Source organism: Rattus norvegicus, chromosome 7, assembly GCF_021556685.1.
Source record: "Rattus norvegicus strain SHRSP/BbbUtx chromosome 7, alternate assembly SHRSP_T2T, whole genome shotgun sequence".
NCBI classification, from domain to species: domain Eukaryota; kingdom Metazoa; phylum Chordata; class Mammalia; order Rodentia; family Muridae; genus Rattus; species Rattus norvegicus.
In genome coordinates this window covers 75,962,501-75,988,909 of record NC_141540.1, presented here as the reverse complement: position 1 = coordinate 75,988,909, position 26,409 = coordinate 75,962,501, and the positions used below count along the sequence as shown (strand labels likewise).

Here is a 26,409-nt window from a genome sequence, read left to right as displayed (position 1 = left end):
GGTCTTGAGCATTTATTATTTATTTTTTTATTATTTTATTAACTTGAGTATTTCTTATATACATTTCGAGTGTTATTCCCTTTCCCAGTTTCCGGGCAAACATTCCCCTCCACCCTCCCCTTCCTTATGGGTGTTCCCCTCCCCACCCTCCCCCCATTGGCGCCCTCCCCCCAACAGTCTAGTTCACTGGGGGTTCAGTCTTAGCAGGACCCATGGCTTCCCCTTCCACTGGTGCTCTTACTAGGATATTCATTGCTACCTATGAGGTCAGAGTCCAAGGTCAGTCCATGTATAGTCTTTAGGTAGTGGCTTAGTCCCTGGAAGCTCTGGTTGCTTGGTATTGTTGTATATATGGGGTCTCAAGCCCCTTCAAGCTCTTCCAGTTCTTTCTCTGATTCCTTCAACGGGGGTCCTATTCTCAGTTCAGTGGTTTGCTGCTGGTATTCGCCTCTGTATTTGCTGTATTCTGGCTGTGTCTCTCAGGAGCGATCTACATCCAGCTCCTGTCGGCCTACACTTCTTTGCTTCATCCATCTTGTCTAATTGGGTGGCTGTATATGTATGGGCCACATGTGGGGCAGGCTCTGAAGGTGTTCCTTCAGTCTCTGTTTTAATCTTTGCCTCTCTATTCCCTGCCAAGGGTATTCTTGTTCCCCTTTTAAAGAAGGAGTGAAGCATTCACATTTTGATCATCCATCTTGAGTTTCATTTGTTCTAGGCATCTAGGGTAATTCAAGCATTTGGGCTAATAGCCACTTATCAATGAGTGCATACCATGTGTGTCTTTCTGTGATTGGGTTAGCTCACTCAGGATGATATTTTCCAGTTCCAACCATTTGCCTATGAATTTCATAAAGTCATTGTTTTTGATAGCTGAGTAATATTCCATTGTGTAGATGTACCACATTTTCTGTATCCATTCCTCTGTTGAAGGGCATCTGGGTTCTTTCCAGCTTCTGGCTATTATAAATAAGGCTGAGATGAACATAGTGGAGCACGTGTCTTTTTTATATGTTGGGGCATCTTTTGGGTATATGCCCAAGAGTGGTATAGCTGGATCCTCAGGCAGTTCAATGTCCAATTTTCTGAGGAACCTCCAGACTGATTTCCAGAATGGTTGTATCAGTCTGCAACCCCACCAATAATGGAGGAGGGTTCCTTTTTCTCCACATCCTCTCCAGCATCTGCTGTCACCTGAGTTTTTGATCTTAGCCATTCTCACTGGTGTGAGGTGAAATCTCAGGGTTGTTTTGATTTGCATTTCCCTTATGACTAAAGATGTTGAACATTTCTTTAGGTGTTTCTCAGCCATTCGGCATTCCTCAGCTGTGAATTCTTTGTTTAGCTCTGAACCCCATTTTTTAATAGGGTTATTTGTCTTCCTGCGGTCTAACTTCTTGAGTTCTTTGTATATTTTGGATATAAGGCCTCTATCTGTTGTAGGATTGGTAAAGATCTTTTCCCAATCTGTTGGTTGCGTTTTGTCCTCACCACAGTGTCCTTTGCCTTACAGAAGCTTTGCAGTTTTATGAGATCCCAATTGTCGATTCTTGATCTTAGAGCATAAGCCATTGGTGTTTTGTTCAGGAAATTTTTTCCAGTGCCCATGTGTTCCAGATGCTTCCCTAGTTTTTCTTCTATTAGTTTGAGTGTGTCTGGTTTGATGTGGAGGTCCTTGATGCACTTGGACTTAAGCTTTGCACAGGGTGATGAGCATGGATCGATCTGCCTTCTTCTACATGTTGCCCTCCAGTTGAACCAGCACCATTTGCTGAAAATGCTATCTTTTTTCCATTGGACGGTTTTGGCTCCTTTGTCAAAAATCAAGTGACCATAGGTGTGTGGGTTCATTTCTGGGTCTTCAATTCTGTTCCACTGGTCTATCTGTCTGTCTCTGTACCAATACCATGCAGTTTTTATCACTATTGCTCTGTAATACTGCTTGAGTTCAGGGATAGTGATTCCCCCTGAAGTCCTTTTATTGTTGAGGATGGTTTTAGCTATCCTGGGTTTTTTGTTATTCCAGATGAATTTGCAAATTGTTCTGTCTAACTCTTTGAAGAATTGGATTGGTATTTTGATGGGGATTGCATTGAATCTGTAGATTGCTTTTGGTAAAATGGTCATTTTTGCTATATTAATCCTGCCAATCCATGAGCATGGGAGATCTTTCCATCTTCTGAGGTCTTCTTCAATTTCTTTCTTCAGTGTCTTGAAGTTCTTTTTTTTTTTTTTAATTTTTTTTTCTTTTTTTTTTTTTATTAACTTGAGTATTTCTTATATACATTTCAAGTGTTATTCCCTTTCCCGGTTTCCGGACAAACATCACCCTCCCCCCTCCCCTTCCTTATGGGTGTTCCCCTCCCAAACCTCCCCCCATTGCCACCCTCCCCGCATAGTCTAGTTCACTGGGGGTTCAGTCTTAGCAGGACCCAGGGCTTCCCCTTCCACTGGTGCTCTTACTAGGATATTCATTGCTACCTATGGGGACAGAGTCCAGGGTCAGTCCATGTATAGTCTTTAGGTAGTGGCTTAGTCCCTGGAAGCTCTGGTTGCTTGACATTGTTGTACTTTTGGGGTCTCGAGCACCTTCAAGCTCTTCCAGTTCTTTCTCTGATTCCTTCAACGGGGGACCTATTCTCAGTTCAGTGGTTTGCTGCTGGCATTCGCCTCTGTATTTGCTGTATTCTGGCTGTGTCTCTCAGGAGCGATCTACATCCGGCTCCTGTCGGTCTGCACTTCTTTGCTTCATCCATCTTGTCTAATTGGGTGGCTGTATATGTATGGGCCACCTGTGGGGCAGGCTCTGAATGGGTGTTCCTTCAGTCTCTGTTTTAATCTTTGCCTCTCCCTTCCCTGCCAAGGGTATTCTTTTTCCTCATTTAAAGAAGGAGTGAAGCATTCACATTTTGATCATCCGTCTTGAGTTTCCTTTGTTCTAGGGATCTAGGGTAATTCAAGCATTTGGGCTAATAGCCACTTATCAATGAGTGCATACCATGTATGTCTTTCTGTGAGTGGGTTAGCTCACTCAGGATGATATTTTCCAGTTTCAACCATTTGCCTACGAATTTCATAAAGTCATTGTTTTTGATAGCTGAGTAATATTCCATTGTGTAGATGTACCACATTTTCTGTATCCATTCCTCTGTTGAAGGGTATCTGGGTTCTTTCCAGTTTCTGGCTATTATAAATAAGGCTGCGATGAACATAGTGGAGCACGTGTCTCTTTTATATGTTGAGGCATCTTTTGGGTATATGCCCAAGAGAGGTATGGCTGGATCCTTAGGCAGTTCAATGTCCAATTTTCTGAGGAACCTCCAGACTGATTTCCAGAATGGTTTTACCAGTCTGCAATCCCACCAACAATGGAGGAGTGTTCCTCTTTCTCCACATCCTCTCCAGCATCTGCTGTCACCTGAGTTTTTGATCTTAGCCATTCTCACTGGTGTGAGGTGAAATCTCAGGGTTGTTTTGATTTGCATTTCCCTTATGACTAAAGATGTTGAACATTTCTTTAGGTGTTTCTCAGCCATTCGGCATTCCTCAGCTGTGAATTCTTTGTTTAGCTCTGAACCCCATTTTTTAATAGGGTTATTTGTTTCCCTGCGGTCTAACTTCTTGAGTTCTTTGTATATTTTGGATATAAGGCCTCTATCTGTTATAGGATTGGTAAAGATCTTTTCCCAATCTGTTGGTTGCCGTTTTGTCCTAACCACAGTGTCCTTTGCCTTACAGAAGCTTTGCAGTTTTATGAGATCCCATTTGTCGATTCTTGATCTTAGAGCATAAACCATTGGTGTTTTGTTCAGGAAATTTTTTCCAGTGCCCATGTGTTCCAGATGCTTCCCTAGTTTTTCTTCTATTAGTTTGAGTGTGTCTGGTTTGATGTGGAGGTCCTTGATCCACTTGGACTTAAGCTTTGTACAGGGTGATAAGCATGGATCGATCTGCATTCTTCTACATGTTGCCCTCCAGTTGAACCAGCACCATTTGCTGAAAATGCTATCTTTTTTCCATTGGATGGTTTTGGCTCCTTTGTCAAAAATCAAGTGACCATAGGTGTGTGGGTTCATTTCTGGGTCTTCAATTCTATTCCATTGGTCTATCTGTCTGTCTCTGTACCAATACCATGCAGTTTTTATCACTATTGCTCTGTAATACTGCTTGAGTTCAGGGATAGTGATTCCGCCTGAAGTCCTCTTATTGTTGAGGATAGCTTTAGCTATCCTGGGTTTTTTGTTATTCCAGATGAATTTGCAAATTGTTCTGTCTAACTCTTTGAAGAATTGGATTGGTATTTTGATGGGGATTGCATTGAATCTGTAGATTGCTTTTGGTAAAATGGCCATTTTTACTTTATTAATCCTGCCAATCCATGAGCATGGGAGATCTTTCCATCTTCTGAGGTCTTCTTCAATTTCTTTCCTCAGTGTCTTGAAGTTCTTATTGTACAGATCTTTTACTTGCTTGGTTAAAGTCACACCGAGGTACTTTATATTATTTGGGTCTATTATGAAGGGTGTCGTTTCCCTAATTTCTTTCTCGGCTTGTTTCTCTTTTGTGTAGAGGAAGGCTACTGATTTATTTGAGTTAATTTTATACCCAGCCACTTTGCTGAAGTTGTTTATCAGCTTTAGTAGTTCTCTGGTGGAACTTTTGGGATCACTTAAATATACTATCATATCATCTGCAAATAGTGATATTTTGACTTCTTCTTTTCCCATCTGTATCCCCTTGACCTCCTTTTGTTGTCTGATTGCTCTGGCTAGGACTTCAAGAACTATATTAAATAAGTAGGGAGAGAGTGGGCAGCCTTGTCTAGTCCCTGATTTTAGTGGGATTGCTTCAAGTTTCTCTCCATTTAGTTTAATGTTAGCAACTGGTTTGCTGTATGTGGCTTTTACTATGTTTAGGTATGGGCCTTGAATTCCTATTCTTTCCAGGACTTTTATCATGAAGGGGTGTTGAATTTTGTCAAATGCTTTCTCAGCATCTAATGAAATGATCATGTGGTTTTGTTCTTTCAGTTTGTTTATATAATGGATCACGTTGATGGTTTTCCGTATATTGAACCATCCCTGCATGCCTGGGATGAAGCCTACTTGATCATGGTGGATGATTGTTTTGATGTGCTCTTGGATTCGGTTTGCCAGAATTTTATTGAGTATTTTTGCGTCGATATTCATAAGGGAAATTGGTCTGAAGTTCTCTTTCTTTGTTGGGTCTTTGTGTGGTTTAGGTATAAGAGTAATTGTGGCTTCCTAGAAGGAATTCGGTAGTGCTCCATCTGTTTCAATTTTGTGGAATAGTTTGGATAATATTGGTATGAGGTCTTCTATGAAGGTCTGATAGAATTCTGCACTAAACCCGTCTGGACCTGGGCTCTTTTTGGTCGGGAGACCTTTAATGACTGCTTCTATTTCCTTAGGAGTTATGGGGTTGTTTAACTGGTTTATCTGTTCCTGATTTAACTTTGGTACCTGGTATCTGTCTAGGAAATTGTCCATTTCCTGCAAATTTTCAAGTTTTGTTGAATATAGGCTTTTGTAGTAAGATCTGATGATTTTTTGAATTTCCTCTGAATCTATAGTTATGTCTCCCTTTTCATTTCTGATTTTGTTAATTTGGACACACTCTCTGTGTCCTCTCGTTAGTCTGGCTAAGGGTTTATCTATTTTGTTGATTTTCTCAAAGAACCAACTTTTGGTTCTGTTGATTCTTTCTATGGTCCTTTTCGTTTCTACTTGGTTGATTTCAGCTCTGAGTTTGATTATTTCCTGCCTTCTACTCCTCCTGGGTGTATTTGCTTCTTTTTGTTCTAGAGCTTTTAGGTGTGCTGTCAAGCTGCTGACATATGCTCTTTACTGTTTCTTTCTGCAGGCACTCAGCGCTATGAGTTTTCCTCTTAGCACAGCTTTCATTGTGTCCCATAAGTTTGGGTATGTTGTACCTTCATTTTCATTAAATTCTAAAAAGTTTTTAATTTCTTTCTTTATTTCTTCCTTGACCATGTTATCATTGAGTAGAGCATTGTTCAATTTCCAAGTATATGTGGGCATTCTTCCTTGATTGTTATTGAAGACCAGTTTTTGGCCGTGGTGGTCCGATAGCATGCATGGGATTATTTCTATCTTTCTGTACCTGTTGAGGCCCGTTTTTTGACCAATTATATAGTCAATTTTGGAGAAAGTACCATGAGGAGCTGAGAAGAAGGTATATCCTTTTGCTTTAGTATAGAATGTTCTATAAATATCTGTTAAGTCCATTTGGCTCATGACTTCTCTTAGTCTGTCTACATCTCTGTTTAATTTCTGTTTCCATGATCTGTCCATTGATGAGAGTGGGGTGTTGAAATCTCCCACTATTATTGTGTGAGGTGCAATGTGTGTTTTGAGCTTTAGTAAGGTTTCTTTTATGTATGTAGGTGCCCTTGTATTTGGGGCATAGATATTTAGGATTGAGAGTTCATCTTGGTGGATTTTTCCTTTGATGAATATGAAGTGTCCTTCCTTATCTTTTTTGATGACTTTTAGTTGAAAAATGATTTTATTTGATATTAGAATGGGTACTCCAGCTTGCTTCTTCCGACCATTTACTTGGAAAGTTGTTTTCCAGCCTTTCACTCTGAGGTAGTGTCTGTCTTTGTCTCTGAGGTGTGTTTCCTGTAGGCAGCAGAATGCAGGGTCCTCGTTGCATATCCAGTTTGTTAATCTATGTCTTTTTATTGGGGAGTTGAGGCCATTGATGTTGAGAGATATTAAGGAATAGTGATTATTGCTTCCTGTTATATTCATATTTGGATGTGAGGTTATGTTTGTGTGCTTTTCTTCTCTTTGTTTTGTTGCCAAGACGATTAGTTTCTTGCTTCTTCTAGGGTATAGCTTGCCTCCTTATGTTGGGCTTTACTATTTATTATCCTTTGTAGCGCTGGATTTGTAGAAAGATATTGTGTAAATTTGATTTTGTCATGGAATATCTTGGTTTCTCCATCTATGTTAATTGAGAGTTTTGCAGGATATAGTAACCTCGGCTGGCATTTGTGTTCTCTTAGGGTCTGTATGACATCTGTCCAGGATCTTCTGGCCTTCATAGTTTCTGGCGAAAAGTCTGGTGTGATTCTGATAGGTCTGCCTTTATATGTTACCTGACCTTTTTCCCTTACTGTTTTTAATATTCTTTCTTTATTTTGTGTGTTTGGTGTTTTGACTATTATGTGACTGGAAGTGTTTCTTTTCTTGTCCAATCTATTTCGAGTTCTGTAGGCTTCTTGTATGCCTATGGGTATCTCTTTTTTTAGGTTAGGGAAGTTTTCTTCTATGATTTTGTTGAAGATATTTACTGGAGTCTTCACTCTCTTCTATACCTATTATCCTTAGGTTTGATCTTCTCATTGAGTCCTGGATTTCCTGTATGTTTTAGACCACTAGCTTTTTCTGCTTTACATTATCTTTGACAGTTGAATCAATGATTTCTATGGAATCTTCTGCTCCTGAGATTCTCTCTTCCATCTCTTGTATTCTGTTGGTGAAGCTTGTATCTACAGCTCCTTGTCTCTTCTTTTGGTTTTCTATATCCAGGGTTGTTTCCATGTGTTCTTTCTTGATTGCCTCCATTTCCATTTTTAATTCCTTCAACTGTTTGATTGTGTTTTCCTGGAATTCTTTCAGGGATTTTTGTGATTCCTCTCTGTAGGCTTCTACTTGTTCTCTAAGGGAGTTCTTCACGTCTTTCTTGAAGTCCTCCAGTATCATGATCAAATATGATTTTGAAAATAGATCTTGCTTTTCTGGTGTGTTTGGATATTCCATGTTTGTTTTGGTGGGAGAATTGGGCTCCGATGATGCCATGTAGTCTTGGTTTCTGTTGCTTGGGTTCCTGCGCTTGCCTCTTTCCATCAGATTATCTCTAGTGTTACTTTGTTCTGCTATTTCTGACAGTGGCTAGGTTGTCCTATACGCCTGTGTGTCAGGAGTGTTGTAGACCTGTTTTCCTGTTTTCTTTCAGCCAGTTAGGGGGACAAAGTGCTCTGCTTTCGGGCGTGTAGTTTTTCCTCTCTACAGGTCTTCAGCTGTTCCTGTGGGCCTGTGTCTTGAGTTCACCAGGCAGGTCACTTGCAGCAGAAAAGTTGGTCTTACCTGTGGTCTCGAGGCTCAAGTTTGCTCGTGGGGTGTTGCTTATGAGCTCTCCACGGAGGCAGCAACCAGGAAGATCTGCGCCACCCTTTCCGGGAGCTTCCGTGCACCAGGGTTCCAGATGGCGTTTGGTGTTTTCCTCTGGCGTCCGAGATGTGTGCAGAGTGTAGTCCCTTCTGGTTTCCCAGGCTTGTCTGCCTCTCTGAAGGTTTAGCTCTTCCTCCCACGGGATTTGGGTGCAGAGAACTGTTTATCCGGTCTGTTTGTTCAGATTATGGCGGTGTCTCAGAAGCAGCGGTCCTCCTGCTCCTGGGCCCTCCTCTGGGGGAACCCCGAGGCCGTATACAGTTTCCTCTTGGGCCAGGGATGTGCGCAGCAGTGGGCAGTGTTGGTGGTCTCTTCCGCCCTGCAGCCTCAGGAGTGCCCACCTGATCAGGCGGTGAGGTCTCTCTCCCAAGGCGTCTGGGAGCAGAGAGCTGCTGCGGGCCGGGATCCGAGGGTCACGAATTTATTTCTTTTCACCCTGCCACACCTCCTCCCACGGAAGCCCTTAGTTTTTTTTTTTTTTTTTTTTACCATGTCTTTCTTCTATTGTGTGTGTCTGTTTATCTGTCTCACTAAAGATGGTTGTCTTCATGAGTTGGGATAGGAGGTTATTTACTGGAGCACGGACAACTTACCAGTGGCTGCCCCACTGAGGAGTGTGATTCCCTCTTCCCCCAGTGACTGTTGATGGCCTAATTGAGTACAGGTGACCATAGCTAATGTGAGTTCATCAGTGCTCACCTGTGTCAGGCCCAGAAGGCACTGCTTTCCAGCACTGTTCCCAACCTCTGCCCCTCACCCTCTTTCCAGTCTCTCTTTAGGAGACCCCTGAACACCTGGCATGTGGTGCATGCGTGCGCGTGCATTGTTCCATTTGGGCTAGAACACTCCAGTACCATATTTGCTGGACTTTGACTATTGTCTCTTTATTAACCACTGTCTACTGCAAGGAGACGTTCTCTGATGAGGCTTGACAGCTGCGCTGTGGGCTTAAGACTATTTAGAAGGCAGTTTGATACCACGTTCATTCGCCAAGGCAATAGTAGCAGGCAGACTTCTATATTTTTGTCTTTATGTAAGTTAAGCGATAAGATACTTATTGACTGTTTCTCTGTGTACATGTATATTTGGAAAACATAAATTATATCAACAATTTTAGTAATCTTAAGTTAGTCATATTAGTATCATTTATAGCATATTTGTTTTTACAGTAGTAGGTATATTCTTGTAAAGGCAGTGTGCTGCATAATGTTTTGGTCTATAATGAATTATGCATGACACTGGCCTCATAAGATTATAATAGAGCGAAAATTTTCTAATATTATTTAGTGATATAACCACTGTGATCTTTGAGTATAACATATGGTGTTTATGCTGGTACTGTGTGAACAAGCCAATATGCTCTAAATGTATAAAAGTATAACACATGCTCTTGTGTACAGTATATACTACTTGGCCATGATATTAAATTATTATGCTTATGTATTAACTGTAGTGTAGTTCTAATAATTATCTCTAAGTATATTCCTTCTGATGAAACTGTTTACTGCAAAAATGTAAGCCATGTATATCTTCTACCATATTCTCCAATTTTCCATATTTACCAATTTTCCTGTGTTGTGTTCATTATGGATAGAGTAGAAATCGGTGTATACGGCCCATGTAATAGGCCATATATCCTTGATTTGCTGAAGTACAGTCCATGGTGTTCTTATTGTGTTAAAATTACCTAAAGTATTTCTTGGAATGTACCCCCTTTATTAGGTGGGATATATGTTATTATCAGTATATAAACAACTGTATGTTGTTGAGTGGAAGCAGTGCATGAATTGCATATGTATAAAATGCCATCTTGTCTTTCTGAATGAGGGAAAGGAATGACCATCTGATTTTGAAGAGGTTTCTATTGGAGTCTGTTGCCAGGCACACAAGGAACATCCCTCGGAAGGGACTGTTGGCTGCACCTTTCATTGTACTTGCTTTTGGAACGTCTGATTATATTGCTTATTGCATTGTCTTTTAAAAAGCTTTTAAGGAAAGCATTTTTCTTTCTACTTTTATCAGTAAGCTAAAAAAGCTGAGTGAAGACAGTTTGACTAAGCAGCCTGAAGAGGTCTTTGATGTTTTGGAGAAGCTTGGAGAAGGGTGAGTAAGAACCGTGGAAACATCTTTTATATAAAGGTGGTGTTGTCTAGGCTCTCACCAGGGTATTTTTGCTGGAGTGAGTACTACTAATACCATGAAATCTGACAATTAGTGATAGGTATGGATAGTAACACTATCTTTTAGAAAAATCTCTCTCTCTCTCTCTGAAGCAAGAAATGTGCTGTAAAGTGATTTGTATGAGTTTTGGCCATCTTGTGCATTATCATTGGTAAACTTCATAATTTTGCCTTTCTTAGGCTAGTGGTTGTGGTTGTGTTTGGCACCCTAGGACCCATTTTATTTGGGAAAAGACCAGTAGAAGCTTTGAATTGAGTATCTTGAGGAAATAAGTATGTATAGGCAGGTGAATTGTTAACATTTCAAAATAATAGAGGAATGTATATTATTTGATCATGGATAAAGGTAGATAATAAGTATAAAACAATTATATTTGCAAGAACATATAATATATAACATTCCAAATATAAGGTGGGAAAAGTAAAATGAAGTATAATGCTCACTAAATGTCACATTAAAATATTAACTCTTCGGAGAAAATTAAAAGTAGCCAATCTGCTTTCATAAGCTCTATATAAAATTAAACAGGAGGATGTTTTTTATTAAAAATTCTATCAGAAAGAGTCAAACATATGGGTAAAAATCAAAGGAAAACAAAAGGAACAGTGCTTCTGTTGGGTAAATGAGAGGGAAAAGGTCCCAAGTGGACAGAGAAGTAGAGATAAGGATAGGAAGGGAAATCCTGTCGGATCATTTGGACAGACAGTACAGTAACTAACTCTGATGGGAGAGTCATTTGCTGAGTAAGTAGAATCTAGTAAAAATGGATATGTGATTTTGTCTTTTAGAAGTGGACAGATATAAAACTTAGAAAAGGATTAAATGTTATTAGCAAGTCTGATTGTAATGCTTATATAAAGTATCTGTTGTATTTAGTTATGGTCTCACACACACAAACAGAGGTATACTTTGCAGTCTTCCCTTTTAAGTATATGGTTAAAAACAGAAACTTGACAAATTATAAGATAGATTTTTACAAATCTCTTTTTCTGATACAGTTGGCTAAGTTAGACATAACTACAAAATGACAAAACATAGTGCACTGATTATAAATTGGGAAACACAATCCAAGGTATTCTGAAGGTTCAATGCTTGTAAAACTGTCAGGGTACCTGGTTTACTGTTAGAACTAAGTAGTTTTAAACTTGGTTTGGAGTACATATTAAGTTACAGATCACTTTTTTCTTCATTGCTTCTGCTCTGTAAAACACACAAGTATTTAGTTGATAGACATTCAAAAGCTAGAGTAGAGATTAAGTCTTCTGTCTCCTTTTATGTGACTACCCATGAGTGTGTAGTCTTTCTCTTGAAAGGTGATACTTAAAGAAGCCTTGAGAGACTTTGGTTGAGGATTGCCAACTTTTCTTAATTTAGTGTTAAATGGTTCACGATAGTTTGGTGTTGTACACATCTGCAATCTTGGTAATTTAAGATTGTCCTTGGATTATAGTATGTTTAAGGCTACATGAGAGCCTGTCCCAAAAGAATCAAAAAAGAAAAAAAAAGAAAAAAAAAAAAGGTTCACAGTGAAAGGTCCCTTGGGCTTCTGCTTGATTCAGTCTTCCTCTTAGCCCGAGACTTGGACTGTCTTTAACTTACTTTTCATGCTTGTAATTTCCTTTTCTGTCTTTTTAAGCTGCATTTGAGTTGACAAACCGTAAGTTAGCCTCCTGGCCTCCTTCCTATCTCCTCTGCCTCCTACTCCTTTCTTCCCATAAGAAAATAGCAACTCACTGTGTTTTTACTTGATAACTTTTAAGTTTGTAATTCAAGCAGTAACGCTCCTTCATGAACTTATTATTCCTTTACTTTTGTTTTTGACCATTATAATGATGATTTAAGCTAGAAAATGCAGTATGCAAAATATACATAAAAAGCTCAGTAGTCTTTAATACAATGCTTGATGTAAAAAAAAAGTAACATCTTGGCTTTCTTTTTTAAGGTCTTATGGAAGTGTTTTTAAAGCAATACATAAGGAATCTGGTCAAGTTGTTGCAATTAAGCAAGTACCTGTTGAGTCAGATCTTCAGGAAATAATCAAAGAAATTTCCATAATGCAACAATGTGACAGGTATGAAAGTATCTTAATTTCCTTGTGTTCATTTTGATGATGGCCATTAGTTACATAGTAAAATAGATTTTTTTGTTACCTATTTGTTTTTTCCTGCCTTCTTATTGGGAGCAAGACAAAAACTAAAGAGCCTGAGGATAATGTATAGACTTGTCCTTTGGCCTTACAGCTATTCAAAGAAATGATATAAAAGGATATATACAGGGAAGGAGATAACAGCCTGTCTCTCTTCAGGACAATTTATGGTTGAATATTAAGGTTTTGATATTTAGTGGCTCATTTTACATTATGTATTACATGTTTTTGGTTCTTTTTTACCATGCAGGCTTTCTTGTGTAGCCTAAGGCTAGTGTTGAACTCCCTCTGTAGCTTAATTTTTGTGTCTTACTACTTCAGCCTTTGAATTGAGTGATGGCATGATAGACATGTTCTCTATATCTGGCATATAATAATTTTTGTAAATCTGATTCATCAACAAGCACTTACAAAGCATTTCCTGTTGGGCAAATAATGTATCAGGATCCAGAAATACTGAGAAATCTAAGATTTTGTTTTTCTTCTTGAGGGGCTGTGGACTACTTGGGATGAAAAAGCATGGACAAAGAGCCCTGACTTAGAGTAGTGGGTACTGACTAGTGGGTACTTGGAGTGATAACAAGAACAAGAGGGCAGGGAATGTTTTTCAGCAAGAGATGATAGGCAGTCTGGAAATTGAGGAAGAATTTGGTGGAGAAATGGAAGGATAAAAGAATAAGAGTTTTTATCTAGAGAGGTGAAGAACAGTTCACTTGTTTACTGTAGTGGAAACTATGAGTCAAGAGATTGACAGGGAATCAGGTTGGATAGTAAGTGTGGCTGATGGTAAAGGGTTCTCTGTGCAGAGTCAATAGACATTGCATATGCAATGGTTTTTGTTCTGAGGGATGCAGAAGGCATAGATAGCAGTATGTGTAGTCTCTGGTGAGCTAGCAAAAGGGAATAGAGTTCTCCTTTGCTGAAAGGTCTGAAGGTAGGAACAATGTACTCTCTTCTTCCTCCTCTTCCTCCCCTCCTCCTCATCACTACCATCATAGTGCTGTCTGTATGTCTGGATTTGTTTTCTCCACTTCTCCACTGCAGTTTCCCCTCCTTCCTCTTCTTCCAGTCCCTCTCCCACATCTCCTTTCTTCCCCAGATCCACTCCTTCTCAATTTCCCTTTAGAAAAGGGCAGGCCTCCCAGGGATATCAGCCAAAATGGCATAACAAGATACTATAAAACTAGGTACAAACCCTAATATTAAGGCTGAAGGAGGCAACCCAGTAGGAGGAAAAGGATCCCAAAAGCAGGCAAAAGAGTCAGAGACAGTCCCTGTGCCTGCTGTTAAAAGTCCCACAAGAACACCAAGCTATACAGCCATACCATATATGCAGAGGACCTAGTGCAGCTCCTTGATTGTCGATTCAGTATCCATGAGTCCCTATGAGCCCTGGTTAGTTGATTCTGTGGGCCATGTTCTTGTGGTGTCCTTGACCCCTCTGACTCCTATAATCCTTCCTCCCTTTATAGTCAATCCTCCCTTCCTCCTATAATCATTCCTCAAGCTCTGCTTAATGTCTGGTTGGGGGTCTCTGCATTTGCTTCTATCAGTTTGTGGATGAAGCCTCTCTGATGATGATTTATGCCAGGCTCCAGTGTATGTGTATATAGGGCTCATTAGGAATCCTTCAATTCACTTTTATTTTTATTTTTTTTTCACTTTTATTTTTTATTGGTCATGTTTGGTTCTATTCAGGGTCTCTGCAGGGTTCTATGCAGCCTCTGGCCTTGATCAGGCTTATTTTTTGTACTTACTAATCACTAACCCACATCATTTATTTCGTGGCTATAATAGGTATGGAGGTTTGAAGGAGGACCGTCTTCCATAGGTCTCCATTTGGAGATGTTATAGGAGTCGTAGGAGGTGGAACTTGGTTGGAGGAAGCATCACAGGTCTGGAGGGGTTTATAGCCTTGCCCAGTTTCCTACTCTCCCTGTGTCCTATGTACCAGTGGAAATGTGAACAGCGAGCTTCCTGCTCCCGCTGCCACACCTTGTCTGCTTTGGTGGACTTCTTTCACACCCATATGCCATTGTTTTTCCCTAAGTGGTTTTGGTCATGCCATTTTATCAAGTAGCAGTACAGGAGGGCGGCTCCTGCCAATCCCAGTGTCCACTCTCCAGGCAGGAAGGAGAAGATTCTTTGTCAGAATTGTCTCACACAGTGTCTTAGTTGGGGACTTAACAAGGGTCTGGACACATTGGTGTCCCTAGATACATTAAAGTCCTACAGTCATAGTCCTAGCTGTGTATAAAATCTTTTTAGATACTCCTTGACTTACACAATACAGTTTCATGTGAAACCCACAGGCAGTTAAACCTTACTTTGAATTCTAAATTTTGATCCCCCCACCCCCGGACTTTTTTGTTTTTGTGATGCTGGGTAGCAGCAGTAAGCTATAGTCCATCAGCCTTCTGATTGTGAGAATAGACAGTTAGTACCCTGTAGTGTATTGTAGTGCTACTTTGGTGTTCAGGTTAGGTTTGCAAAACACATTTGCAACACAGTGTTTTCAGTTTATAGAGGTTTTTCCAGACCTGATCCTATGTAGAGTCAGGGAGCATCTATATAGTAGAAACTCTTTGGCTAATGAAGTGCTTGAGTAATTCTAGGGGAACATTATCGGTTCAGTATATTTTACTTCTGTTTTAGATATGTGATATGTTTAGATTATATTATACATTTCTACCATAATTTAAAATCATATAGTAATAGGAAAATATATCCTCAATCTCAGATCAAAGTATGTAACTGCACATTTCTCCCAGACTTTGTTGCTATATCACCTTTGTAACTTGGTGAGAATATGGCTGCTACAGTTTGAACACAGGGGAGGGAGGATATGCTGTACTATCAGCTGCACTTGATACTTGCCTGATGCTGGTGCTATTTTATTATTAGGTAAAGAACCAAACATTGCCAAGAAAAAACAAAAGTGAATGAAATGAACCCTATATACACATCACATACATGGAACCTAACATAATTATCATTAGAGAGGCTTCATCCAGGAACTACTGGACTTCTTACTACTTTTTATTGTTATATAAAGTGGGGACTGGTGGCATACTTCAAAATTCTTTATTTGCTTCTTGGAAGTGCTGGAGATAAATTTAGGGTCTTGCTAGCTAGAACGTGCTGTATTGCTGTGATACATCTAACCCCTTAGTGTTATATTGTAGGACTTTCAGTTCAGTATTATATAGGACAAGGAGGAACTCAGGTATTAGTTGTACATGTACACAGAGGCAGTAATAAAGCCTTTGTTCCTGGCCCCAGTTTACTTTGACCCTGAAGTGATTTCTGAGGTTGTTTTGTAACAATGTCCTACTTTTTTTTCATTCTTTCATTTCTCTCCACCAATCTATTCTTCCTGAAGCTGGATGCACATTTCCTGCTCAGTACCTTGAAGTGGATTGGTACTACTAGATAAGTCTAGCATCCCAAGGACAGCACACAGTGCTCTTCAAGTCCCACCACTCTTTCTCCATTCCCTTATGCGAGTTACTTTTTGTACTGTCCACTTGGATTCTTGATTCCCTGACTGTTAGATTCTGTGAATTCAGGGGTGGTGTTTTGTTCAGTATTCTTGGGTCTTGCCATGTACTACAGTGTTTTGTGGGATGGTGGGAGTGATACCAGGCTGGCCTCAAATTCAGAGAGATCCAATCACCCTTGCCTCCTGGCCTTGCTATATATTACCTAACATATAGTTCCTGTGTGGACAACTTACTAGGACTTAAGATTTATTGATGCAGGTTTGTCTTAATCCAGATAAGCCTTCCTATTCCCTAGTGCATTTGTGGTACTCTTGTTTATTTAGTTCTTATTTTAAAGAGTTCTTTTAACTTTATATTCATGTACGTGTATCTGCATGCATGCATATGCATATGCACAACGTGCTTGGTGCTCAAGGTGGCTAGAAAAGGGCACAAGGGTACACAAATACCGTGGGGGAGAGAGCTGAACTCTCAGAAGTATGGACAATCTTGAGACCGCAGGACAGACCACCACTTCTGCCCACCTGTGCCCACATCCCTGGCCCAAGAGGATTCCTGCCTCTAGATACAGGAATATAGAGCAGTCAGTGGCTGGAACCAGCTGGTTTCTGCCTGCACCCAGAACTGAACTGGTCACACAGCGTCCTGCACCCAAATCTGGTGGGGAAGAGAACTGGACCCTCAGAAGTGCAGATACTTCTTAGAACCCAGAGGAGATAAATACTTTCTGCCCACATTCTCAACCCAAGAGGAAATCACTTAGTGCCATCTGTGCCCACTTGGCACAGGGACCTAGGAGCAGTCAGGGGCAGGACCCTTCCAGTTTCTGCCTGCACCCAGAGTTGAAAGCCAGTTGCAAGGAGCACCTACACACCTGAGAGGAGAGCTCTCTGTTCCCAGAGCCAGCTGAAAGAAAACAGGTCTACAGGAGGGCCAAGCCATTTTCAGAGACAGCAAGACAAGCTAACACTAGAGACAACCTGATGGCGAGAGGCAAGCACAGGAACCTAAACAACAGAAACCAAGACTGCTTGGCATCATCAGAGCCCAGTTCTCCCACCAAAGCAAATACTGGATATCCAAACACACTGGAAAAGCATGATTTGGATTTAAAATCACATTTTATTATGATAGAGAACTTTAAGAAGGAGATAAATAACTCCTATAGAAATACAGGACAGCACAAGTAAACAACTAGAAGCCCTTAAAGAGGAAACACAAAAATCCCTTAAAGAATCTCTTAAAGAATTACAGGAAAACAGAACCAAACAGGTGAAGGAATTGAACAAAACTGTCCAGTTTTAAAAATGGAAATAAAAACAATAAGGAAAGCAGGAAGGGAGACAACCCTGGAGATAGAAAACCTAGGGAAAAGATCAGGAGTCATAGATGCAAGCATCACCAACAGAATACAAGAGATAGAAAAGAGAATCTCAGGGACAGAAGATACCATAGAAAACATCAACAGAACCATCGAAGATAATGTAAAATGCAAAAAGCTCCTAGCATAGTACATCCAGGAAATCCAGGATACAATGAGAAGATCAAACCTAAGGATACTAGGTATAGAAGAGAGTGAAGACTCCCAACTTAAAGGGCCAGTAAATATCTTCACAAACTTATAGAAGAAAACTTCCCTAACCTAAAGAAAGAGATACCCATAAACATACAAGAAGCCTACAGAACCCCAAATAGATAAAACTCAAAACAACAAATGCACAAAACAAAGAAAGAGTTTTGAAAGCAGTAAGTGGAAAAGGTCAAGTGACATATAAAGGCAGACCTATCAGAATTACACCAGACTTCTCACCAGAGACTATGAAAGCCAAAAGATCCTGGGCAGATGTCATACAGACCCTAAGAGAACACAAATGCCAGCCCAGGCTTATGTATAGCAAAACTCTCAATTAACATAGATGGAGAAACCAAGCTATTCCATGACAAAATCAAATTTATGAAATATCTTTCTAGAAATCCAGCCCTATAAAGGGTAATAGATGGAAAAACTGCAACACAAGGAAGGAAACTACACCCTAGAAAAAGCAAGAAACTAATCTCCTTGCTATGACACCAAAAGTAGATAGCCACACAAACATAATTGCACCTCTAACAACAAAAGTAACACGAAGCAACAATCACTATTCCTTAATATCTCGTAACATCAATGGATTCCCCAATTTTATTCCCCAATAAAAAAGACATAGATTAACAGACTGGATACGTAAAGAGAACCCAGCATTTTGCTGCACACAGGAAACACACTTCAGAGACAAAGATAGACACTACCTGAGAATAAAAGGCTGGAAAACAACTTTTGAAGCAAATGGTCCCAAGAAACAAGGTGGAGTAGCCATTCTAATATCAAATAAAAATGGACTTTCAACCAACAGTTATCAAAAAAGATAAGGAAGGACACTGCATAGTCGTCAAAGGAAAAAAATCCACCAAAATGAACTCTCAAGACTAAATATCTGTGCTCTAAATACAGGGGCACCTACATTCATAAAAGAAACCTTACTAAAGCTCAAAGCACACATTGCATCTCACACAATAATAGTGGGAGATTTCAACACCTCACTCTCATCAATGGACAGATCATGGGAACAGGAATTAAATAGAGACATAGAAAAACTAACAGATGTTATGAACCAAATAGATTTAACAGATATTTACAGAACATTTCATCATAAAACAAAAGAATATATCTTCTTCTCAGCACCTCACAGTATCTTCTCCAAAATTGACTATATAATTGGTCACAAAACAGGCCTCAACAGATACAGGAAGATTGAAATTATCCCAGTCATCCTATCAGATCACCAGGGACTAAGGCTGGTCTTCAGTAACAATAAAAATGACAGAAACCCCGCATATACATGGAAGTTGAACAGTGCTCTACTCATTGATAACTTGGTCAATAATGAAATAAAGAAATTAAAAACTTTTTAGAATTTAGTGAAAATGAAGGCAGAACATACCCAAACTTATGGTATACAATGAAAGCAGTGGTAAGAGGAGAACTCATAGCTTTGAGTGCCTCTATAAAGAAACAGGAGAGAGCATATATTAGCAGCCTGACAGCACACCTCAAAGCTCTAGAACAAAAGGAAGCAAATACACCCAAGAGGAGTAGAAGGCAGGACATAATTAAACTCAGGGCTGAGATCAACCAAGTAGAAACAAAAAAGACTATACAAAGAATAAACAGAACTAGGAGGTGGTTCTTTGAGAAAATAAACAAGATAGATAAACCCTTAGCCAGACTAACCAGAGAGTGTATCCAAATTAAGAAAATCGGAAATGAAAAGGGAGACATAACAACAGAATCTGAAGAAATTTTAAAAAATCATCAGATCCTACTACAAAAGCCTATATTCATCAATACTGGAAAATCTGGAGGAAATGGACAATTTTCTAGACAGGTACCAAAGTTAAATCAGGAACAGATAAACCATCTAAACCTCCCCATAACTCCTAAAGAAATACAAGCAGTCATTAAAAGTCTCCCAATCAAAAAGAGCCCAGGTCCAGACGGGTTTAGTGCAGAATTCTATCAGACCTTCATAGAAGACCTCATACCAATATTATCCAAACTATTCCACGAAATTGAAATAGATGGAGCGCTACCGAATTCCTTCTATGAAGCCACAATTACTCTTATACCTAAACCACACAAAGACCCAACAAAGAAAGAGAACTTCAGACTAATTTCCCTTATGAATATCGACGCAAAAATACTCAATAAAATTCTTACAAACCAAATCCAAGAACACATTACACGATCATCCACCATGATCAAGTAGGCTTCATCCCAGGCATGCAGGGATGGTTCAATATACGGAAAACCATCAACGTGATCCATTATATAAACAAACTGAAAGAACAAAACCACATGATCATTTCATTAGATGCTGAGAAAGCATTTGACAAAATTCAACACCCCTTCATGATAAAAGTCCTGGAAAGAACAGGAATTCAAGGCCTATACCTAAACATAGTAAAAGCCATATACAGCAAACCAGTTGCTAACATTAAACTAAATGGAGAGAAACTTGAAGCAGTCCCACTAAAATCAGGGACTAGACAAGGCTGCCCACTCTCTCCCTACTTATTCAATATAGTTCTTGAAGTCCTAGCCAGAGCAATCAGACAACAAAAGGAGGTCAAGGGGATACAGATCGGAAAAGAAGAAGTCAAAATATCACTATTTGCAGATGATATGATAGTATATTTAAGTGATCCCAAAAGTTCCACCAGAGAACTACTAAAGTTGATAAACAACTTCAGCAAAGTGGCTGGGTATAAAATTAACTCAAATAAATCAGTAGCCTTCCTCTACACAAAAGAGAAACAAGCCAAGAAAGAAATTAGGGAAATGACACCCTCCATAATAGTCCCAAGTAATATAAAGTACCTCGGTGTGACTCTGTGACTCTAACAGTCATTTCTCAGCTGAGGAGTATTGAATGGCCGAGAGACACCTAAAGGAATGTTCAACATCCTCAGTCATCAGGGAAATGCAAACCAAAACAACCCTGAGATTCCACCTCACACCAGTGAGAATGGCTAAGATCAAAAACTCAGGTGACAGCAGATGCTGGCGAGGATGTGGAGAAAGAGGAACACTCCTCCATTGTTGGTGGGATTGCAGACTGGTACAACCATTCTGGAAATCAGTCTGGAGGTTCCTCAGAAAATTGGACATTGAACTGCCTGAGGATCCAGCTATACCTCTCTTGGGCATGTACCCAAAAGGTGCTCCAACATATAAAAGAGACACGTGCTCCACTATGTTCATCGCAGCCTTATTTATAATAGTCAGAAGCTGGAAAGAACCCAGATGCCCTTCAACAGAGGAATGGATACAGAAAATGTGGTACATCTACACAATGGAATATTACTCAGCTATCAAAAACAATGACTTTATGAAATTCGTAGGCAAATGGTTGAAACTGGAAAATATCATCCTGAGTGAGCTAACCCAATTACAGAAAAACTCACATGGTATGCACTCATTGATAAGTGGCTATTAGCCCAAATGCTTGAATTACCCTGGATGCCTAGAACAAATGAAACTCAAGACGGATGATCAAAATGTGAATGCTTCACTCCTTCTTTAAAAGGGGAACAAGAATACCCTTGGCAGGGAATAGAGAGGCAAAGATTAAAACAGAGACTGAAGGAACACCTTCAGAGCCTGCCCCACATGTGGCCCATACATATACAGCCACCCAATTAGACAAGATGGATGAAGCAAAGAAGTGTAGGCCGACAGGAGCTGGATGTAGATCGCTCCTGAGAGACACAGCCAGAATACAGCAAACACATAGGTGAATGCCAGCAGCAAACCACTGAACTGAGAACGGAACCCCCGTTGAAGGAATCAGAGAAAGGATTGAAAGAGCTTGAAGGGGCTTGAGATTCCCATATGTACAACAATGCCAAGCAACCAGAGCTTCCAGGTACTAAGCCACTACCCAAAGACTATACATGGACTGACCCTGGACTCTGACCTCATAGGTAGCATTGAATATCCTAGTAAGAGCACCAGTGGAAGGGGAAGCCATGGGTCCTGCTAAGACTGAACCCCCAGTGAACTAGAGTGTTGGGGGAGGGCGGCAATGGGGGGAGGGTGGAGAGGAGAAAACCCATATAGAAGGGGAGGGGGAGGGGCTAGGGGGATGTTGGCCTGGAAACCGGGAAAGGGAATAACAATCGAAATGTAAATAAGAAATACCGAATTTAATAAAGATGGAGAAAAAAAAAAAGAGTGTTTGAGCAGGTCAGGGCAGATGGGCTTTCCTAGGAGTAGAGCTAATAGTGGGGCCGCGGTGCTAGGTGAATTTTATGTCTAGTTGTGTGAGCGCATGGGAGTTGCATGTGATGGATTTGTCCTCTGCTTGTGCTCTGGAGAACAGGTAAATAAAGCAGTGAGCTCTGAAGCAGGACCCCCACTGTTCACTCACTCACATGGTTTTAGTGCCTGTTCGTTCTCAGCATTCCTCTCATTTGTTGTTCACAATAGATAGATATAATGAGGACCCTCAGCGATTGAGGGGCTTTTGGTCAGACAGAAGAGGCTAAGGATTCCTCTGTAGTCTGTGTCAGTCCGGTCTGCTCAGAGGTGTGATGTGCATGCCGGAGAGCTCACAGCCACAGTGTGGATGCGCTGGGTTTGAGGACAGAGAGAAGTGTGCATAGAGCTGATTGCCAGCTCGCTGTGCAGCATGCTGCGCTTGAGCAGTTAGGCTTGCGTGCGCATTGTTCCTGGGAGCCAGTCCTCAGGCAGGGTGGGATAAACCCTGGAGATACTACTTAAAGGATCAGGGAGGAGTTTTTGCAGATTGCATCAGCTCCTGGGAGTATTCAGTCAGTTCTGGTGGGCCACAGGGAACAAGAGTTTGAAGTGCTGTGTCCTAGGAACCCCCATTTACGTTGTAGGAAGTAGTTCTACAGGATCCAACTCAGGTCATCAGCCGCCCCTCCCCACCTCCCTCCCATCACTACTCAGGGCTGCCTTGGAATTTGAATATATTTTTCTTTCACAGGAACAATTTTTTCATGTAGTTTAATATACTTTTAATACATATTTTATTCTTCAACCATTTTATACATGTATTTTAATACATTTTGGCCATTTCCAGCCCATTATCTTCATCCTTTCTCTCCCACTAAAGCTCTTCCTAGCAAGTCACATCCCTTTCCTACTTTGATGCCTTTTTGTTGTTGTTGTCGTTTGTTTGCTTATTTATTCATTTATTTATTTAGAAATAAATTTAATTAGAATTGCTTGTATGAGCATGGGGTGTGGGGTTGAGTAGAACAATTTCTTGGTAGATACGGTAAATGTAAGATGATATCCAGTTCTCGTTGCAGTCTCCCTCTGCCCTACTTACCTGTGGGGTTACTTTCCTAGTACCTTTCATGTCTGGCTGCAGTGCTCTGTAGGAGTCAGGGTTGAGTCTGGTGCAGTGCCGCAGGCCTTCTTCTCAGACTGAGTGCCTGACCTGAGATTGAGTGAGCGAGTGTTGAAAACATTAGAGAAAATGCACTTGACTGCTCATCTTTGATGTCTTCTGCCTACTTAGATACTTTTTCAGGTTAATTTTCTCGAGTCTGTTTTTCATATAGTTTTAAAAACTTGATGTATTTAATTTTATATTATTATGAGCCATTATTTACTATTTTTGAGACAATTTTATCCCCAAAGCGTTCTTTTGATTCACCTGTGTGAGAGGCTCAGAGAATGGATGGAATGCTTTTTCAGGATCAGTTTTGGCATCGCTTATTGTCATAAGAGCTGTCAATCCTACCCTTACTACCACTGACTACTTAACACATGAGGCAAGATAGCAACACACAGTGTTTTGTTTCCGTATTGTGGCTGGCCTCACACTCATCGTGAAACCCAGACGGATCTGCAACTCCTCAGACTCTCCCAACTTGTAGCTGAGATTATAGGCAGGTACACTTCTGGAGTGAAGAGACTCTTGATCTCCTGATACTAAACATGTACCTAGCTCCTCCGTGAGAATGTTAGTATTCCAAGAGCTCTCTGAAGGGTCTGTAGTTTATCCTGAAGCGATGTCTTTGTTACGGTTATTGTTGCTGTAATGACATTGCATGACCAGAACAACTTAGGGACCTAGAGGGTTGGTTGGTTGGTTGGTTTACACACCCACAGCACCGCTCATCATCGAAGGAAGTCAGGACAGGAACTCAAGCAGGACAGGAACCTGGAGGCAGGAGCTGATGCAGAGGCGTGGAGGATGCTGCTTACTGGCTTGCTCCACATGGGCTGCTCAGCCTGCTTTCTTATAGAATTCATGACAAGGGCCCGAGGATGGCACCACCCACAGTGGGCTGGGCCCTCCCTGATTCACTGATTGAGTAAATGCCCTACAGCCTAATCTTCTGGAGATATTTTCTCAGTTGAGATTTCCTTCCGTGAAATGACAATAGCTTGTGTAAAGTTGTGTAAAGTGTAAAACTAGCCATCACAGGTGGCTAATTCTGGCACTATATCAGAATCACCTCAGCTGTAGAGGGAGAAGGTTGTTGAGTCACAACCTGTATAGTACAGGGTATAGTATAGCACAGGTGGTTCTGAGCATGGGCACATTTGAAAGTTTCCACACAAGAAAAATGCTATAGGCAAAGAAAGCATTTTTCCTGTTTTCCGTGCTTTCAGGTGTAGGCAGTATTTTGGCTGCTTTGTGGTTCTTTCTTTCATCTGTCTCCACTCCTCTTCTTCTACCCTTTCAACCTCTCACACTAGGTAGAAGAGAAAAGGAGAGAGCAGAGAGGGGGTGATGCTATCCTCAGACTAATGCCTGCTGGTTGTGGGCATTGGGTTCCTTGGGGCAAGTCTGATCTTTGCCATTTAGGGTATCTAGTTCCTTCTCATCTCTTTGTACAACTTAACAAACCACAACCGAGAGGACCCCCTCTTGGGGCCTAAGCCTTTATAAAGAGTCCCTGGAATTCCAAAAGTCACATAGTCGAAGAACCTGTCTGCAGCTGTCAAAACCACACCCCTGCTAGAGCATAAGGCAAATCATAGTCAGCTGTATTTTCTTTATCTGACATTGACACCTAGTAATAGCTATGACTAGATATATCCAATAAACAAGTTGTCCTTTAACCAACCATGTTTTTTTTTAGTTGTCTTACTCATGCATGTTTATTTTTAAATCATCTTCTCTCTCTCTAATTTTGAGATGGTTTTAATATTTATTTATCTTATTTTACGTGTATGGCTGTTTTGCTTTCACGAATGTTTGTGCAGCATTGTATCTGTGCCTGGTGCCTGTGGAACCAGAAGAGGGCATCAGATCTCATTGAACCGAAGTCACAGATGGTTGTGAGCCACCATGTTTGTGCTGGGGATTGAACTTGGCTCCTCTAGAAGAGCAGCCAGTTCTCTTAACGACTGAGTCATCGTTCCAGGCTCTGGAGTAATTTAAAAATAGTTTTACTCACATTAAATCCTTTCTACTATGTTCTCTGTGATTGTCCCACCATGTTCAAGTCTCTTTTGCATTTAGTTTATATAAAAATTGTGTGCAGCATAGTTTATGCTGTCATGTAATTTAATCCTGCTGTGTATTCTGTGATGGTGGATACTTTACCTCTTTTCAATTAGGGAAAATATTTTATATACTAGTCTTATGTAACATATCTTTAGTAATCAATAATGGTAATATAGTGTAGTTTAAGCTTTTTGGGAAACAACTTGGTTATAAACACAGGTCATTTATCTCTGGAAGATTTAAACTGTCAGTTAAGAAATACTCTAAATTGTTAATAGTATTAACTGATTATATGCTATGTATGTAAAGAATTTTTTTCTCAAGAACCTGTAAAGGCCAACATGAATGAAAGAAATTATCCCATTGCCTTCATTGAAATTCATTGCCTTGCATTTGTTTCTAACATTATGTAGTAAATGCCTTCCCAATTTGGGCCCCCTCTGGCTTGTAATCTTGTTCAGTTTTCATCCATGAAGGAAACCCTACTGATACACAGTTGCTGAACTCTAGCTAAACAGTTCACTGTAAAGAGAAGTTTACTCATTCAGTTGATTTGTTGAAACATGAAATGCTGAGAATATACTGGGAGTTTTCTTCGCAAAGAACTGAACATGCCTGTCTTTCCTCAGCCCTTACGTGGTGAAGTACTATGGCAGTTACTTTAAGAACACAGACCTCTGGATTGTTATGGAGTACTGTGGAGCCGGGTCCGTTTCAGACATAATTAGATTACGAAACAAGACAGTAAGTATTTAAAATTGCTTTGTTAATATGATTTTAAAGTTTCCACTGTAGAATCCAACTAGCAGTATTTTGTTACAAAGAAAACATTAGTGTGGGAAAGGAGGTGTGATAGGAGGTTGAGAGAAGCCCTTTTTCCCAAGGCATGCCGGGCATTGTCAGGTCCTCTTGTCCTTTCAGAGTCAGTGCATCTGCTTAGTAACCTACACTCAGGAAGTGATGGCTACAATTCTATTTAAAATCATAACATTCATGACATTCTTAATTTTTTTGTATTACCATCTATAGTTGGCAAATAGTTGAAGTTACATTTCTGAATTTTTGAAAAGTAAATGATTTTTTTTGTTTTTCAAGCATCTATGCACACATGCGCGCATGAACGCATGCACGCACACAAGCATGCATGCATGTGCATGTGAAATGAGTAGTGACGCGCACTACTTAATAAAAGATGTTCTGACCATTTTGTAACCTAAGTAGTTCCTCTAGGCTCCGTGGCCTTTTTATGTGAATGGTAAGAAGAATTATCAGTGAAATGACTTGTAATTCAGTTTCTAGATGACGTTACTTATGCTGTCAAACAT

At 40.3% G+C, this 26,409-nt stretch overlaps 1 protein-coding gene across 6 annotated transcripts in view; it reads left to right on the top strand.

The window, feature by feature from the left end:
- Stk3 (serine/threonine kinase 3) overlaps positions 1-26,409 on the top strand; it is a 270,202-nt gene that overhangs the window by 24,673 nt on the left and 219,120 nt on the right. For 3 of the 6 annotated variants that reach the window (XM_087558957.1, XM_087558954.1, XM_087558958.1), the window contains exons 2-5: positions 10,245-10,325; positions 12,040-12,060; positions 12,346-12,474; positions 25,714-25,828. In XM_087558957.1, the coding sequence (XP_087415083.1) occupies positions 12,458-12,474; positions 25,714-25,828 (132 nt within the window). In that variant the 5' untranslated portion in view covers positions 10,245-10,325; positions 12,040-12,060; positions 12,346-12,457. The remainder of the gene's footprint in view (positions 1-10,244; positions 10,326-12,039; positions 12,061-12,345; positions 12,475-25,713; positions 25,829-26,409) is intronic. The other 3 variants (XM_087558952.1, NM_031735.2, XM_087558953.1) reach the window with 1 other exon arrangement.